The sequence below is a fragment of the Clarias gariepinus genome, chromosome 17 (assembly GCF_024256425.1).
Source record: "Clarias gariepinus isolate MV-2021 ecotype Netherlands chromosome 17, CGAR_prim_01v2, whole genome shotgun sequence".
Classification (NCBI taxonomy): domain Eukaryota; kingdom Metazoa; phylum Chordata; class Actinopteri; order Siluriformes; family Clariidae; genus Clarias; species Clarias gariepinus.
Genome location: NC_071116.1, coordinates 7533761 through 7550839, shown reverse-complemented (window position 1 = coordinate 7550839; position 17079 = coordinate 7533761). Strand labels below are relative to the sequence as shown.

Sequence of the window (17079 nt, the reverse complement as noted above, 5' to 3'; positions counted from 1 at the left end):
AATGTTATGGCTGATCAGTGTATTCCACAAATGCACCATTGTACAAAAGCCTAGATAATTTATTTGCCACCCAATTTGTACACCCCATGTTTAAAAACCCAGAAAATACTGCTAATTCCTATACCTGTCTTTTATGCGTAGTGTAACAAATGCTTTCAGTGTGAAAATGCTAATACTGCTGGTGACAAATAATGACTATTTTAAATGTTAATTGGCCTAGACTTACTTTCAGGAGACATTTTAAGACAATTAATATACTGGTAGCATAGACCTTGCATAATGATCAGATGTCTGGCCAAAACGGAAAGGTTGAGCTCATGAACAGGTCAGATATCATATTATCACATTATTATCTCCATGTCACATGTCTCTCTTGCATTACTTAAAATAGGTGTTTAACCTTCTTTCTTATTTCCAGTAAGAACACAACAATGAAGAAACAATAGCTTTATATGTAAGGTTAATACAATATAATCCCTTCAACAAAATATCATTAAAAATCCATTCAAATTTCTAAATTTTCTTATCTTTTTTCCTTTAGGGTCCCAGATCTAAGTGTCTAATCATTTTTCTTGCTTATATAGTAAAATAATTTCTTTTAGTCACATAATACCATCTGTTTCTCTGTAGAACAGAAGCTAAATAGTAATTATGTAAATATACTATCCGTGTATGCATTTCTGCAGTGGTCCATTTAGATGACGTGGCCCATAAGCGAGCATGCTTTGACATTGAAGAAGTGCGATGGAAAACAAAAAACTCGGCCCCCTCTCCCCTCCTTCTGGTTGCCATAGAGACAGTGTCTTCACATGCCTTTGAACTGCTGCATAATGGACAGGAGGTGCTCGCTGCGTTTTTGGATGTTGCACTGCTCTTCTTTCAGCTTCTCCTGCTCATGGAGCACTTCCTCCTGCACAGAATTGATGTCCAACTTTGCATTATTGTGGCGCTGCCATATTGGAACAAATGGTTAAGTATGAATTGGACTGTTATGATGCACATGCATGTTTCTCTTAAGACACGATGGTAGTGGCTAATCCTTTGAGATTAGGCCTTCGGGACTGTATTCATTTACCACTATCTTAGTTTATGTATGTATGTATATAGTATATACTGTATATACTATACTATATATACTTATAATACTTAAAATGTGACTATCCTAAGTAATAGTATATTTAACTAATTTTATTTTGTTGCCAGTTTTTTATTCCTGCAATGCACTAATTTCAAGGTTATTTCCAGACCCAATTTAATTTTTAGTGACATCTCCCCTAGACAGGATAACAGTACTGTGCATATCCTCCTGTGATGTTTAACAAGGCTGGACAGACTGGAACATTTCTATTTTATATCATTAGGTGTGGCACGTGCACTATTTACTTCCATTCAGACCACAGATTTCAATAGGAACAATGACCTCACCTTTGTATATTTAAAAAATGCATGATAACTAGCATTTATTTTAAACATTCTAAATAGGAAATATTTTTTCCCAAATTTTTGAGTGGAGAATATAAATTATTATACTGTATGTAGCTTTACTTCCAAGTCAGACACCTAGAGATATAAATAGCAAATGGACCCAGTGTGTGGTGAGTAACTGTTTGCGGTCACATACCCTGAGTTTGTACAGCTCCTTCCTCTCTTTATCATTCTCTTCAGCCCGAGCTCGTAGCCAAGCCTCATTCTGAAGTCTGTGTCTGTCTAGCATTTCCTGAAGTTCCTGTCAAATCACAACCGCAAACGCTCCCTGTTTCAAAATGCATCAAACAACACACATCTGCTCTAGGTAACAATAAGTTAATCAGTGTGAGACCATTTTTCTCAAACACTCAGGTGAACTGTGTGACCTCTCCTGGGTGTCTAGTGCCAATAAATCCATGGCATAGCCACAAATAAGCGTGACACACCTGGCTTTGTTTCTGGTGATATTCATCAATGGCTTGTCTCTCACAACGTAACGCTTCCACTGCTTCTGAAAGATCAGACTTTTCTCTAAAAAATAAAATAATTGTATTATTATTTTTTTTAAATAAAAAGATTAATTTCCACATTCTTTTGCAAGGGGTATATTAATCCTCTCCTGGTCTGGCACACAAATAAAGCTTTTCACAGGATCAGCGATTTCTCAAACATCACTTAAAGTGTCTTCGCTCCACCTACAGTATGGATTAATTCATTTAACGTCTGATTCAGTTTTCTTGTGTGAGTCTTTCAATGAGCGTATGGATCTGTTCGGTACCTGACTAATTTTCGGAATTGCTCATCTAAAACGGCGAAAGCTTTATGGACCAAGGTCATTGCTTCATCTCGAACTGTGGCGAAATCCTGATAAGCTGTGGGCTAGACAGAACAAAGACATGGACACATTATCTTTGCCATTGAATTGCAATATTGTCCAATGTAATAAAACACGATGCATAAATGATGTGATTCATTAAAACACCCACAATTCCACTGAGTTTGAGTTGAAAAAAATCGCAGCATCATTATTGCAGAGTATCATATTGTGAACAAATGATGAGCTGATATGTGTGGCAGCTCGGGAAATCACTTCACCATTTAAAACTTTGACATAAAGTGCTTTAAGTAAAGTACTTCCTTCAGTCTGATTACACCCAGGACATCTAAACAAAATTGATATTTACTGAAAGAGAATAATGACTGTCAATCTGATTTATTATTATCCAGAGCAAACAGGCTAAAAAAAAGGGGAAATTCCTGCCTGTTTTTATATTTATCCTAAAAATTCAACATAAAGCCAATTTTTAAGGAATGTGGCATGGGTAATTAGTCTTCACTTTTAATTAGTTTGATAAAATCCTCATCTTCTGATATCAATTCTTACTGACATCTGTGTTAAAATAATTATTGATTCATTCACAGTTCTGTTATTGCTATTCATTTCTGCGTATTTATTCAATTGCACATTAAAATGCTTGGTGTTGTCTGTAAGGAATGTAAGTATTTTTTTCCTGTTTTGTTGACAAATTTTTGATGCTGACAAAACTGGATCATATTATCAATAATTCTGTTTCATCTACTTATGAGGGAGGCACGTGTATATATTATATTTATGGCATTTGGCTGACGCTCTTCTTTAGTTCACCTTGCATCTATATTATGTCATGGATTCTCCTGTGACAGTTGTGCGCCCAAATCTTTCTTTTTTCGCTTACTCACTCGAGGGAGCTTATTTGGCACGTGCCCTCCTCTTCAGTATGGGTGTGAAGGGGCGAGGCTGCTAATTCTGGCATGGCTTTCAGGAGATCATCACCTAGGGACCTTGGGCTTTCTCTGCTCTTTAAAAGGGAGGCATGGAGTTCAGTTCTGGGTCTGGAAGTCAGCGAGAGTGGTTGCCATTTCATGCGCCCCCGGGACTTTAACGGCGTGTGGATTGCACACCACTGTTTAAGTGCCTGCCAAGGGTCACCCACTGGAGAGGTGAGCTAGCTTCTGCGCCACTTTCGCTTTTGCTTAAAGCCAGACATTGCGACTTAGCCGAGGAAAGAAAACCAGCCACTGCCTTGACGTTAAGGCCCCCCTCCCCAGTTTGGATTGCCCCGGAGAGCAACAGCTACATCTGCTTCGCTGAGGACACTGGATGCACTGCTGCCGACAACGATGCCCAGGATTCTGACTTGCTGCTGCCACTTCTGATCCGTGATGGCCACGCTGGCTTTTTGCACCAAAAAGGGCCTGGGCAGGCTGATTCATCGCAATAACAAACATGCCAGGTGAAGAGCCTGCGAGAGCTGCTGTCTGCGTGAATCCAAATTGCTGCCACCATCGATCGCCAGACTTGTACCTGCATTCTAGCTGGACGCTGCTTCCAACCTGCACATGCACAACCATCAAACCATCTCTTCCCTTCTTCCCTACCTTCCTTCTCAAATTTCCCATTTTTCTTAATAAAAAATACCTTTTCCCGTAAGACCTTGCCTCGTCTCTGTGTTGTGCTCCGAGTCAGAGGTCTTACACTTATTATACAGTACATCAGAGCAGTTGAAGAGTAAAAGCATTGCTCAGGACTTCAGTATGCTGATGACACTCGTAGCTGCAGTAAAACTATTTAAATTGTGCAAATGTTTTAAAACAGGCCAAACAACTGTGAGTGACCATCCTGCAAAGGGGGCTCAGAGTCCACTGCGGTCAACTTGCAGAAGAGACGCATCTGTCTGTGAGAACTGTACACACAACATTACATGAACTTGGTTGGGGGTTATTGCCACATTCCCTGTACAGTCCAGACCTCAGGTTGAGCCATGTCTAGTTTTCTTGGGGGTCAGCGTTTCTGATGTAAAGTACTGAGAAAACTTTCTATCTTGATGGTATCCAAGCAGTAATGAAACACTGGGATAAGTGCTTTAGTGTAGCAGCAAAATATATAGAGAAATAAAGAGAGTTTGTATTTAGAACTGTGTTCTGTTATCATGCACAATCAAAAGTGATTTTAGTTTAACACCCCTCATAATTTTCATTAAATATACCGTATACAGTATCGTGCTTTCTTAAAGTCAAAGTATATTATAAGCAAATAAACCCAATTTCATTCTGCAATTTTGGCTGGTTTCCCCAGACTTTTAAAACTTATTAAAGGTCTTATGTGCAAGTCACCTGTGCTGCCTCTGTTCTCTCGATTCTCACGGTTAAAGGAGTCTCGCTCAGCTCATACCTCACATTGGGAACCTTTGTTGGAACAAAGCTGAACAAAGAAAACACGTGTAGACGATTTACATAACAGAAAATGTCACACATGAAACTGAGAATGAAACCCATCAATTTTGTGGAAATTTGCATTAAAAGGAAGCACATGTAGGGCTTGACATACTATTAAAGTGCTTTCGTTTTAATGTGACTAAGCCGAGACCTTAATAGTGTGGTCTAAATGTGAACACACCCACCTGTTACTGATCCCCTGCAGCCCAAATTCAGACAGAATCTCTTTCATGACTATAATAAATAGAGAAAAAGGAACTGATTAATTCGATTTGTTTCCACCTTCAAAGACCGCAAATCCGTACGTGTTTTACCAGGCTGTCTCTCTGATGGGTTGATTAATCTCATTATCTTCAAGTCATTCAAATCCTGTTCCTCATTTCTGCCCCCAAACACGTAGATCTAAAACAAACCATATGTAAATGATAAGCCATCTATGGTCACTTTTTAGTGAACATTAAGATGTAAAGACCAGGAAGAAATATGAGAATACAACTGGATTGTGATATTTGTGATACACCTCAGCACTATTGAGGAAAAAAGACAGCATGGAAAGAGAAGTGTTCATATCAGCAATAATGTAAGTGGTAACATGGACTATTCTGTCTCTCCAACTGTCCATACCATTAAATGTGACTACGGTATAAATTGTCCAAAAACATGACTTGTCAGTCCTTTTATAAATGATGAATTAATTATCTTTATTATACAGTATGAAGGTTTTAAATATCAGTAATAAATTTCCCATTGATTACCGATATTTAATTTAAAATTTAGTTTCAATCAATTTACCACTGATTTAATTGTAAATTGTTTGAATGAAGATAATCCACTTTCTTTGGGGTGGCAATAATAACTCTGCTCAGCATCGTTCTGCATTACGCCCAGTCGTGGGTTATGTTCCAATAACAGCACACCCCCAAAATGTGTATCTCCATAATAAACACACGCATGCACACAAACACTCACACACACTCTTAAACATACGTGACTATGAATAATGAAGGCTGCATGCCCGTGACGTTTAGCTGGAGGAATCCCCACATACAGAGGTACCTTCCATTTCATCTTCGCTGATAAAACAGAAAGGAGTTAATTGTGTTACTTTTGAACTTCAATTTGCCACATGATTCATTTATGATTATGCAAACATTTTATGTTGCATTTGTATTCTTTATATACAGTTGGATCCTGAGTAATTGGACAGTGGCACAATTTCTGTAACTGTGCATGCGGGGGAACCTTACAATTCGCTGTAAAGCCAACAATCCAGAGAGTGTGATTTTGGCTGACAGGACTGGCCTTCTGCATGCTCCTCCTATGAGAACCTGATTGCACAAAGCACTTAAGTGTCCGAGGTGAAGAGGCTTCCAGTATCGTGTGCCAACTAAAAGCCTATGGAACAGAGTGGAAATGTGTTTAGGATGAAGAGCATCCCAATACTTAATATATCTTTAAACTAAGAGAGACAACACAGATTAAAAAAAGGTGTCCAGGGAGAGAAGACTCAAAGCATGGACTGATGACACAGTGCTCAAAATGCCTGAGCATTACCGAAAAAGGGCTTAGGACTTTGGACAGAAGAGGCTACATTGTGGAACTCTGGCATAAGCCCGAGGGAAACAGGTCTATGACTTGAAATCGGAGAGGCCATTTTATGGCCCTTCCATGAGATCCTGACTGCGGCCTCGTGTATGTATGGAATCTGGACAACGATCCCCAGGGGGACTGGGAGGGCTATAACGATTTCAAAGCCAGGAAGCATAATGGTTCCGTGGATGTGGAGGCCATCAGATTGTCCTCCAATCTGAGCTTGAACTGGGGCATTCCACTGCATTCCAGCTGGACACTGCTACTGATCTGCACATGCACAACCATCCTTTCCTACCTCCTTCCTTAAACCCCCCATTTTTCCCAATAATAACACTTTTTCTCATAAGACCTTGCCTCCTGTGTGTGCTGCGCTCTAAATCAAAGGTCTTACATATACTATACTGTACACCAGAGCAGTTGAAGAGTAAGGGCATTGCACAGGACTTCAATACTGTATGCTGACGACACTTATAGCTGCAGTAAAACTATTTGAATGGTGCAAATGCTTTAAAGAAGGCCACACATCTGTGAGTGACCGTCCTGGCAGAGGTCGCTCAGAGTCCACTGAGCGTGAACTGGGGCTGTGGGGGTCACCTTGTTGACCTCAAAAGGCACTGGACTCGGAGCTTATTGAGGAGAGAGGCCCTGCCAGCTGACTTAATGACTGATCCACTGGGTGTAGCTCCAACTAAAAACATGTTGGACAGTGCGTACCCGAACAACTTGTCACTGGATGTCAGGGACACTATTTAAGAACACCTAATCTAATCGGCATCTCCGGAGTACCCGGTGAAAACCTACAGTACCAAGGATGTACAAACTCCACACACACAGACCCGAGGTGGGAATCGAACCCTCAACTGGAGGTAGAAGGCCATAGTGCTACAACACTGTTCCACCAAATTACAATACAATACAATACAAAATTTAAATGACAAACGTGTCACTGTCAAAATACTTATGAACCCAACTGTATTTCTTATATGATTGATTCATTTTCGACTTTTTTTTTTTACATAGCAGGCTACATGCAAGTGATTTTCTTTCATGAAAATTGAATATTCACGAAGTAAGAGGGGTGTTCAAGTCAAACCGGTTCTTTTGTTTGTGCAGAATAACAGAATAGAGTGATTAGAGTAAAAACTCCCTTTCTTTCTCATATCTCACATAATCCCCTGTTACACTAATGCACTTATCCCAACATTTTAATAGTGCTTGCATACCATCAAGTTAGACAGATTTCTAAGTAAGTCCATGTTTGGACTGGCTGCTTCATGTCCGAAACACTGGCCTACCAGGAACTCCTTTAATGGTAGAAACATCTGAAAATTGTTTGCAGTGAGGTCAGGACTATACGGGATGTAGCAATGACTCCCAGATGTGTTACTGGAATGTGCAAGTGGTGTTCGTGAATGATTGCGTGTAGGGTTGGTGAGCTGGCAAAAGTTATATGTAGATATGTAGATCAGGCAATCACACAGGGACGACTGCGGTGGGCTCCGAGTCACTTCGGCTAGGATTGCCATTAACGGACGTTCTGCCTTTTTCAAAACATTTGCACCATTGAAAAGTTTTAATGCGGATAGGAGTCTCATCACTGTACTGTGCTTTAAGTCCCTGAGTGACTTGAACACCCTTTACACGTCTGTGGTTTTAGAGTATAATATGGTACATGCACCTTTACATGCTTTTGATATATTTAACATTATCTGATCACATTATTATATGTAAACGTATGTTTTTTAATGTGTGGGATTTTTTTCTTTAGATGTATAAAGCATATATATATATATATATAGTATATGCAGTATATCTGTATCTACCCAGGCTCAGCTTGTGAATTTCATTGGTTGATGACATTTTTCCATCTGCGCTTTGGACCATCCCTCCAAACAAATAAATATCCTGTGATAGACAAAAAGCATGCACTCAATAATCAATACGTAGCCTCCACAACAGTGTTGAAGAAAGGCTAACCTTTTACATGACTGCTTGCTTTAGATTGTACTTGTGACCTTGTCATGGTGCGCTGTGAAGGTCTGAGCAGCGCAGGAGAGCGGCGACTCACCCTTCACCTCACATTTCTGCCACGTCAGAGTCTCTAAGAAAGGAAGGAGATTTTCTGGTCACATTTTTTTACATCCAGTGTGTGTGCTTAAGGAATGATCAGGATGAGTGTATTGTGAATAAGAGTCCATACTGGTACTCAAGTGTACACTAAGTGACAGTGCTAACCACTAAGTCACCGTGCCACCCCAGGTCATTCCAATGATTAAAAAAAAAAAAAAAAAAAGGATAGTCTCAGCTATTGAACTAGGGGCAAAATAAAGCATTACAGTGATGAGGTGTCATACTCTCTTACCTATGATAAAATTATTGTAACATATTGCACTATTTAATATTGCTTTTATCAAACATCACAAAAACAATAGCATTATTATATACGCATTTTAGATATATAATTCAATTTATTACTAATAATACTATAATGTGTCTCATGTAATGCTTTATATGTCTAAACCTGTATTTCTATCAATAGAAAAAAACAACAACAAAGCTTTAAATGTGGCTCTCCCAATCAGAGCAATAAACCCAGGGCCATAAACTCAGCAACCGGAAAACTGCGCTAATGATTTCTTCATTAGTGAGCTACAAATGTCACAGTGTCCTCGTTTCCCTTTGCATTATTGTTTTCTTAGCTATAGGGGTGACTACTTATTCAATTTTAACTATTACGTTTTTTTCATTTGTGAGAAAAGTGCTAAATATATTAAAGATGACAATGCATTGAGTTTTTATTATTATTATTATTATTATTATTATGATTAACACCAAACTTTACTATTATATGCAAATGTGTGGGGATACATAGCATAAAAAACTAATTTTTATTCCTTTTCTAACACATCAAAATATGGGGCAGTACAAGCAGGGTAAAAACTTGGGCAAGTGAAAAATATAAACTTTATAAACCTCATAAATAAATAAATTCGCCACGCCTGCTCTAAGGCATCCACATGGATCATCAAAAGCAGAAGAAGATGAATCACAAGTACAGTGAGCTCAAGATGAAGAACCAGACGGTTTATCCGAGCGTTTTATGTCGTAAAATAAAAAATAACTCCTGGAGAAGAAGCCAGAATTTTAAGAGATATCACATAATGAATTACCTTTTCAAAATGGAGCAATTTACCTATATTCAAGACATGAATGTCTTTGTAGTAGGATCCATCTGCTTCACATCCCCCGAACAAGAAGATCTGATCATTGACTACAGCACACGTGTGGTTATATCTATAAAAGAAAATACTGAGTGAATGCAGCAGGAGAGCCTGAAAGCGGGAAACACCACTCTGAGCCAAAAGAAAGGCCTGATAGACGGCTCCGTTTTCAAATGAGGTCGCTGAAGAAAATGATCCCTGCTACCAGTGCACCATGGCAACAGCCTGCACACGCTGTACCATCACCAAATACGTATTCACTGGGATCAAAATCTTTTACTTTGGGAACAATACGATCTTGCACCACAAACAATTTGGTTGAATTGCATGTGTGTGAAACTGCAAGGGGAAAAAAGTACTTTATCATACATTACCTTGTTGCCAGGCTACTGTGTTTTTACCTGAAAACATGAATAGGTACCTAAATGCAATAAAAGCTACAGCGTTAGCCAGGATCTATAAAAATCTCTATATACGATATGAATGATTTCTTTCTGAATTCACTGAATACAGAGGTTCAACTGTTAGCATGCTAATGAGGGTTACGCTTAACAGGGACTTTACTGGATAAATCACTTTCAAGCACATTTGGAAACTGAATTGCTTGAAAGTCGAGTAACACTACAAACATGCAAAGGTTTGTCTCATACTCATTTCTAAGAATGACAAAGAACGCTTTTGCGGTTGTGCTTCACCTTTTACGTTTTAATTTGTAGTACTATCACTATTATGAAGCAAGAGAGAGAAAAACCGTTGGCTCAGTTGTGATCACGTGATGCTCGGTGTCAAAACAAGAAGCGCATGCAACACAGTTTACAAGTGTTTTGCAAGACGAGCAAAGATTTTTAATAAATTTTGACTTGAAAAACGAGCATTGTCTTGGTTTACAATGCTCGTTTTTCAAGTCAAAATCTTATTACGCTTCTTGTGTTGCATGCGCTTGTTTTGTCTTGCTTGCGGATTACGAAGTTCCACTGTATAACAAAAAGAAAAATTCACTCTTAAAAGTAGTCTGCATGAATCTTTCTATGTAAAACATGCATAACTAAGGGTACAATTTGTACAGGGTACAGTTAGTATCACGCTAGTGACCACCTTGCTCACTAACTCCAGTGATTAATATTAAAAGCGTACCTTGCAGACGGTGGAGTCCCACTTGTTTTGATAGGAGTCCAAATCATAGACACTAAAAGAAGTGCAGTCAAAAAATTATCAGTAAAACATATACTGTAATAACTTCATTAAATCTCAAACATATAGTACTGTAACTTGCAAGAATGAATTAATATTCTACTGTATGGACAACAATACTGTACAGCTTAGAACTAGACCATACATCTCATCAGAATCCCAACAATGAATATGTTTCTGACCTGTGTTGAACATCATAAGGTCATCTGTAGGTGTTCCATCCAGAATTCCCCCATAGACATAGATATTATCCCCGAAAGCTGCTGAGCTGTGTCTGAGAGTCTTCAGTGCCACTCCACCGGTGTCTAGCTTCTCCCATCGCAATGTAACTGAGTAAGTGTTGTGTTAAACATGCTGTGCATTACAACCTGCCTCAATATTTTACTGCACCTTAAATCAGACATCAACCATTTTACTCACTCACTATCTTCAATGCCGCTTCAGGGTCGCGGGGACCTGGAGCCTATCCCAGGAGGCTTAGAGCATGAGGCAGAGTACACCCTGGACAGGGTGCCACACTCATTCACACACTATGGGCAATTTTGTGAACGACAACTAGCCTAACCTTCATATCTTTGGACTGTGGAAGGAAACCGAAAGTACCCAGGGAGAAAACCCATCAAGCACATGGAGAACATGCACACAGAGACGGAAATCGAGTCTGGCCAGGAATTGAACCCGGACCCTGGAGGTACAGAGCGACAATGCTAACCACTACACCACCGTGCCGCCCAAAGCATTCTAATGTCTGCAAAACCAGAAAGTGCAAAAGGTGGAAAGTCCTAAAGACTTACTGACAGCAGAAGACTTTTGTTAAATAATTGTTATATGTCTTCTTAAAGAAAACTGCACCATATTAGTAAACATACATTTTATATATTTTTTTAAAATAACATGTTTTAGGAGCTCAGTGAGCTGTTTCTATAGAAACAGTACATTAAGATATATTATTTATGTTATGTTAAATCCCAGAATGAGTCATTTTGTTATCCATCCAACCAAATATAGATTTGATGGTTGGCTTCAACGACCCTTGACTTTGCTCATTGTCCAAGTACAGTCTTATGTGTCTGTGATTTTTATTAGAGTACTTTTATTAGTAGATATTTTTTACTTTTTCTTCGCTGCATTCTACAACATGTATTTTTGCTTTATTCTTTACTACTATTGTGCAAGGTGCTGCAGTGATGTGTAGCATCCGAAGCAGAAATATTGACCAACACCTGCTGCCTATTATACATACTGTAATTGGGTGATTTGGCTTCCCTCCCTAAAATGCTCAGTCATGTAGCAAGTGTTTAAAATCAGAAGTGGAGGTGGTTTGAGACAGCAAGAAAAACTGCATGTTTTGAACACACACACACTCACACACATAGACAAAGAGAGAGAGAGAGAGAGATAATCTTCTACTATAACTCGACTACAGTGAGCTAATAAAAGCTCAGTACTTTTGTACTTTTTCTCAAGTAGAAATGTGAATGTAAACTTCTACCTTTACTTAAGCATTTTTTTTTTTACCTGGGAATGTTTTATTACTTTGTCCACCACTAGTCATTGCTTTTGGGGTTAAAGTTATGTTGCGAAGGACCAATTGTAGAAAAATGTAACATTAATATACATATAAAAACATACTAAAATTATATCCTCCTAACTTGAGTTAAAATTAATTTTTTAAAGAATTTTTGCAAGTAGTTTTTAATTCAAACTTCTATTTTCAGTCAACAAGATTGTAATACAATGCCACAATTTATATAACTTTATTAAATTTACCTTCACTTTTTATTTCTTTAAGCAATATCTTTCAATCAACTTCTATAAATCTTGTTCTTCACAGGGTCGCAGAAAGCCTGGAGCCCGTCCTAGAAAACTTCGGGGACAAGGCGGGGTACACCCTGGAAAGGGTGCCAATCCATCGCAGGGGACACATGCACACATGCAATTTTGGAAAACCTTATCTGCATGTCATCAGGAGGAAAACAGAGTACAGTGGAACCTCAGATTGCGAGTAACGCGGTTTGCGAGTTGTCCTCAAGACGAGCAAGGAGTTTTAATAAATTTTAATGAAAAAAACGAGCAAGTCTTGGTTTATGAGTACCAAGTATCATGTATCACGCATGCGCTTCTTGTTTTGATGCCAAGCGTCAGGTGATCACAACTGAGCCAATGTTTTTTTTCTCTCTTCTGCTGCGGAATTGTGGGTAATGGTCTCCCCTGCTGGGTCTTAGTGCTCGTCTCTCATTGGTATAATCAACATCTGTGCCGTACTGTTTACTATACCACTGTGACCACATGTGTGGTCGTAAAACCTATTTTATTTTGTGTTTGTATGCAATGCATGTACAGCGTGTGCGTGTCATGTTTGTGTGCGCGTGTTAAGCAAAAGAAAGTTTCATTAGAGAAGTTAAAGATTAATTTTCTTTCTCTCCCTGCGTCAGCATGCCGTTATGTGTGTGTGCGCACGCAATGTGTCACTGTGCCACGTCACTCACTCACACACACTTACACACACACGCGCACACACACACACACACACGCACACACACGCACACACACCCTCCTCCTTTAACCTTCACACACACACTATCTGCACAAAAACACTGTTTTGTCGCGATTCTTTTTAAAGGTAAAGTGTAGGTTCATTTATTTTTTTTAATTGTACTTTTCAGCAGTGATTCTGTGAGTTTGCTATGAAGGTAAAACAGTAGCAAAACCCGAGAGCTTGCAAATTCGAATGTGAGAACTTGTAAAATGAATATTTGTATTTGTAAGTTGAAATTTGTACTCACAGCTCTGATGTGAAAAGCTGCATCTATCGATTTGCACACCTGTGTTTTGAATTCGAAGTTGCAGATTAACAGGCACAATTGTGTACTACACATTTATCTTTGCGCTTTACTTCAGTTTCGCTGTACAACCACAAGTCGGGGCTTACACCCGCTCAGATCTGGCAGTACAACCTCAAATCCCGGCGCTCTGACTTTTGCTACTCATTTTGCGATATTCCTGTAGCAAAACTGACTTGTAAACGCGGGGGCGGGGCTGGGGTGGAAATGAAGTCATTTTATTGGTCAATGCCTCACCAATGAACATTTAATTGGTTGGAGCCAGCCAATGAAGTGGGACGTTTTGTGCGCGATGACGTCACAGACTACACAGAGCAGCTTGCGCCGTTTCGGTGGTGGTGGTCATCTATGCCAACCAATTAAACGGCATTGCTGCGCTTTTACTGGTATATAAAATCCAGTAAAACTAATGATAGTTAATAAAAAAAAAATTCCAAGCGTTTAAAAACAAAATAGCTGATACATATGCATACAAATGTTTGCTTGTGGCTGGCGTTGTTCATTAGTGAGGCATTGACCAATAAAATGACTTCATTTCCACCCCAGCCCCGCCCCCGCGTTTACAAGTGCACAAGTGAGTTTTGCTACAGGAATATCGCAAAATGAGTAGCAAAAGTCAGAGCGCCGGGATTTGAGGTTGTACTGCCAGATCTGAGAGGTTGTGAGCGCCGACTTGTGGTTGTACAGCGAAACTGAAGTAAAGCGCAAAGATAAATGTGTAGTACACAATTGTGCCTGTTAATCTGCAACTTCGAATTCAAAACACAGGTGTGCAAATCGATAGATGCAGCTTTTCACATCAGAGCTGTGAGTACAAATTTCAACTTACAAATACAAATATTCATTTTACAAGTTCTCACATTCGAATTTGCAAGCTCTCGGGTTTTGCTACTGTTTTACCTTCATAGTTATGCTCATAATCCAAGGTTCTACTAGGAGGAAACCCATGAAGCACGGGGAGAACATGCAAACTCCATGCACACAGACCAGATACGGGAATCGAACCCTCAACCCAGGTGGTGTGAGGCCACCTTTATATATGTACTGTATATACATGTAACAAAATATGCAGAAATTGGGTGCTCCTGGGCTGCAGACAGGAACCCCTCAGTTATTAAGTAAGCCTCACAAGTGTAATATTTAAATTAAATAGTAAAACTTTGTTGCAGCTTAATTTTTTTTTTCATGAAAAAACCTAACAAAGTTGCTTACCAATGTCAAAGCAATAGGCACCTGGAAGACATTCTTTAGCTTCAGCATCACAGGAGCCTCCAAATAAGTACAATTTTCCTTTAACCACACTGTAAGAAGGAGACAGTTTGAATCCTAACAGAATCACGTTTCTTTTGACATGTTTTGATTTTTTTTTAATTTTATTTACCATAGTGTGTGGCCTTCTCTTGCAGTTGGTACAACTCCATTCTGAGGCATCATCTCCCAAGTTACACAAGAGGGGGCAACTTACAAAACAATTAACAAGAAGAGACATTAATAATAATTATAACACCAGGCTTAAATATGTCAAGTCATGTAATATATCACAAATGCTAACCTGTCATCATGTAAAAATCATTAAAATATTCAGGCCATGCTTGCTAAAGGGAATAAAATACAACACCGGACTTAGATTGTAATCATTGGTATAAGACAACTGAAGCATTCATTATTTGTACTGTATTATACAGTCTTTATATTACACACCTCAGGGTTCACGTTTGAGACGCCTCCATGCACGAAAGCAACATTTCCTGCCACAGCAACTGCATGACCAGATCTGTAAATGAGCATAAATATTGTAGATGCTCATCTTCATGTCTCCGTACTTAAAGTTGCATTAGGTGTCTAAAGATAGCAGACAAGAGTAGCTCACCTCGGGCTGGGTGGCATTCCTTCAGTCACCTTTTCAACCCAGTGTCCGCTTGCTAGGGCCATAACAGGCACTAATAGTATTCCGTAACTGTACACAAAAATACTTAATGTCTGCTTTCAAAATGTTTAGACGTGTAAAAGGCTTGTGAAACGTGCATCCGTGTCCCCCCGAATCCTGGTGGCTTATAGGACCGTATTCATCCAGCTGTAAGATGAGGAAGCCCGTCGCCAGGTGATGGAAGTAAACAAGCGTCTCTGCACATCACATAAAACAGGTGTCGACTGAGACGACTATCTGAATGTACAGTATGTACAGTACTTCAGTCATTGCACCTAAACAAGAAGGGTAAAGTTTTTGAACAAACTTTGAGCCAGCTTGCCTGAGTTCAGTGTTCTAAATGTTTAGAATGTAATGGCAAAAAGAATCTTACAACATGAACACATTAAATATTGTTTAAAAAATATTAAACCATTATGTTAAAAGGTTAATATGTTAAAAGATTAAAAGGTTATTGTGAGGTGGTTGCTCTGCCATCTCAAGTAATTATATAACATTGTTATCATTGGATCTTGCTTTGTGGTTGTTGTCTTGATGTGAATTATGATAATGTATTACAGTTTTAAGGTATAATACCGTATACTACTGTACATGCAGGATGCTAGGTGACTCCGGTGTATTTGCTAAGGTGGTATATTGGGATTTCATATGATACTCCAGCTAGCTGCTATGGTGTTGCTTGATGGTTTCTAGGGTGGTTACCATGGTGTCTCCAGGCATTTCATGCGTTATTACAGGTGGTTGAGAGATTGATGCTTGGCGGTTAGCGGATTCCTTATGGTTGTTTGGTGGATGTACAAGGTAGATATTATGGTCTTTCGAGGTAGTTGCTAGGGTTGCTATAAAATTCCAGCTGGTTGCTAAGAGCGTGTCTAGGCAGTTGCTATGTTATCCCAGGTGGTTGCTAAGGTGTTACGATTAAAAATAAGATCCAGTTATCTGTCGCATATTCCTTACAGCAAGACGAAATTATATTTTTGCATATTTCAGTTAGGAAGCTGGGGTTGGAGCACAGAGTCAGACATACAATGCCCCTGGAGCAGATAGGGGGCTCTAGTGCTTAACAGTGGCAAATTGACAGTGCAGGGGCTTGAAAGCCCAACCTTGCAATCAGTAACATGGAGCTGTTTGAGCCACCACTGACTGTGTTCCTAAACGGTTGCTGTGATATTTAGGGTTGCTGCTAAGGATGCTTCTAGGCAGTAACCTGGTTGCTATGATTTGATTAATAATAATAATAATAATAATAATAATAATAATTACAACCACAAGTAAAGATTATTTAGAATCTAATTTAATAGGTATTTAGCATCTATTGGGAGATAATTTGACATAATTTGGTTGTCCCAACAAGCTGTAAATTGTTTTGTAATTGAGATTATTTTTGTGGTGACACACACCACATTTATTTAAAATTAGAAATACAATTTATAAGATGTAAAAAGAAAACAGTCCCTTAACTCAGCTATACACATTTTAGTGGTTATTTTGATTCCTACTGCAATAATTCCTTAATTTTGAAGACATACAAGAGCCATACTAAGTATAAAAAACATACATAATTAAAAACTTCTACAGTTAT

General features: G+C 38.9%; 1 protein-coding gene across 1 annotated transcript; it reads right to left on the bottom strand.

The window, feature by feature from the left end:
• Nucleotides 1-512: 512 nt before the first annotated feature.
• On the bottom strand, nt 513-16222 carry zmp:0000001301 (rab9 effector protein with kelch motifs). Its single transcript, XM_053476072.1, has 19 exons — nt 16200-16222; nt 15441-15527; nt 15272-15344; nt 15123-15165; nt 14952-15030; nt 14783-14871; nt 10910-11056; nt 10671-10722; nt 9509-9609; nt 8331-8416; nt 8139-8220; nt 5710-5795; nt 5037-5124; nt 4908-4956; nt 4621-4708; nt 2246-2346; nt 1914-1998; nt 1622-1726; nt 513-910 (listed from the first exon to the last, which is right to left on the bottom strand). The coding sequence occupies exons 1-19, from the start codon at nt 16220-16222 to the stop codon at nt 806-808; spliced, it is 1569 nt and encodes a 522-aa protein (XP_053332047.1). The 3' UTR covers nt 513-805.
• Nucleotides 16223-17079: the final 857 nt, after the last annotated feature.

Coding starts and splice junctions, on each gene's coding strand:
- zmp:0000001301 (XM_053476072.1), bottom strand. CDS start 16,222: ATGAAATGCCTGGAGACACCATG. Junction 9,610..10,670: donor GGGACTCCACCGTCTGCAAG/GTACGCTTTTAA, acceptor TTTCTTTTATAG/ATATAACCACACGTGTGCTG. Junction 1,999..2,245: donor CAATTCCGAAAATTAGTCAG/GTACCGAACAGA, acceptor TTTATTTTTTAG/AGAAAAGTCTGATCTTTCAG.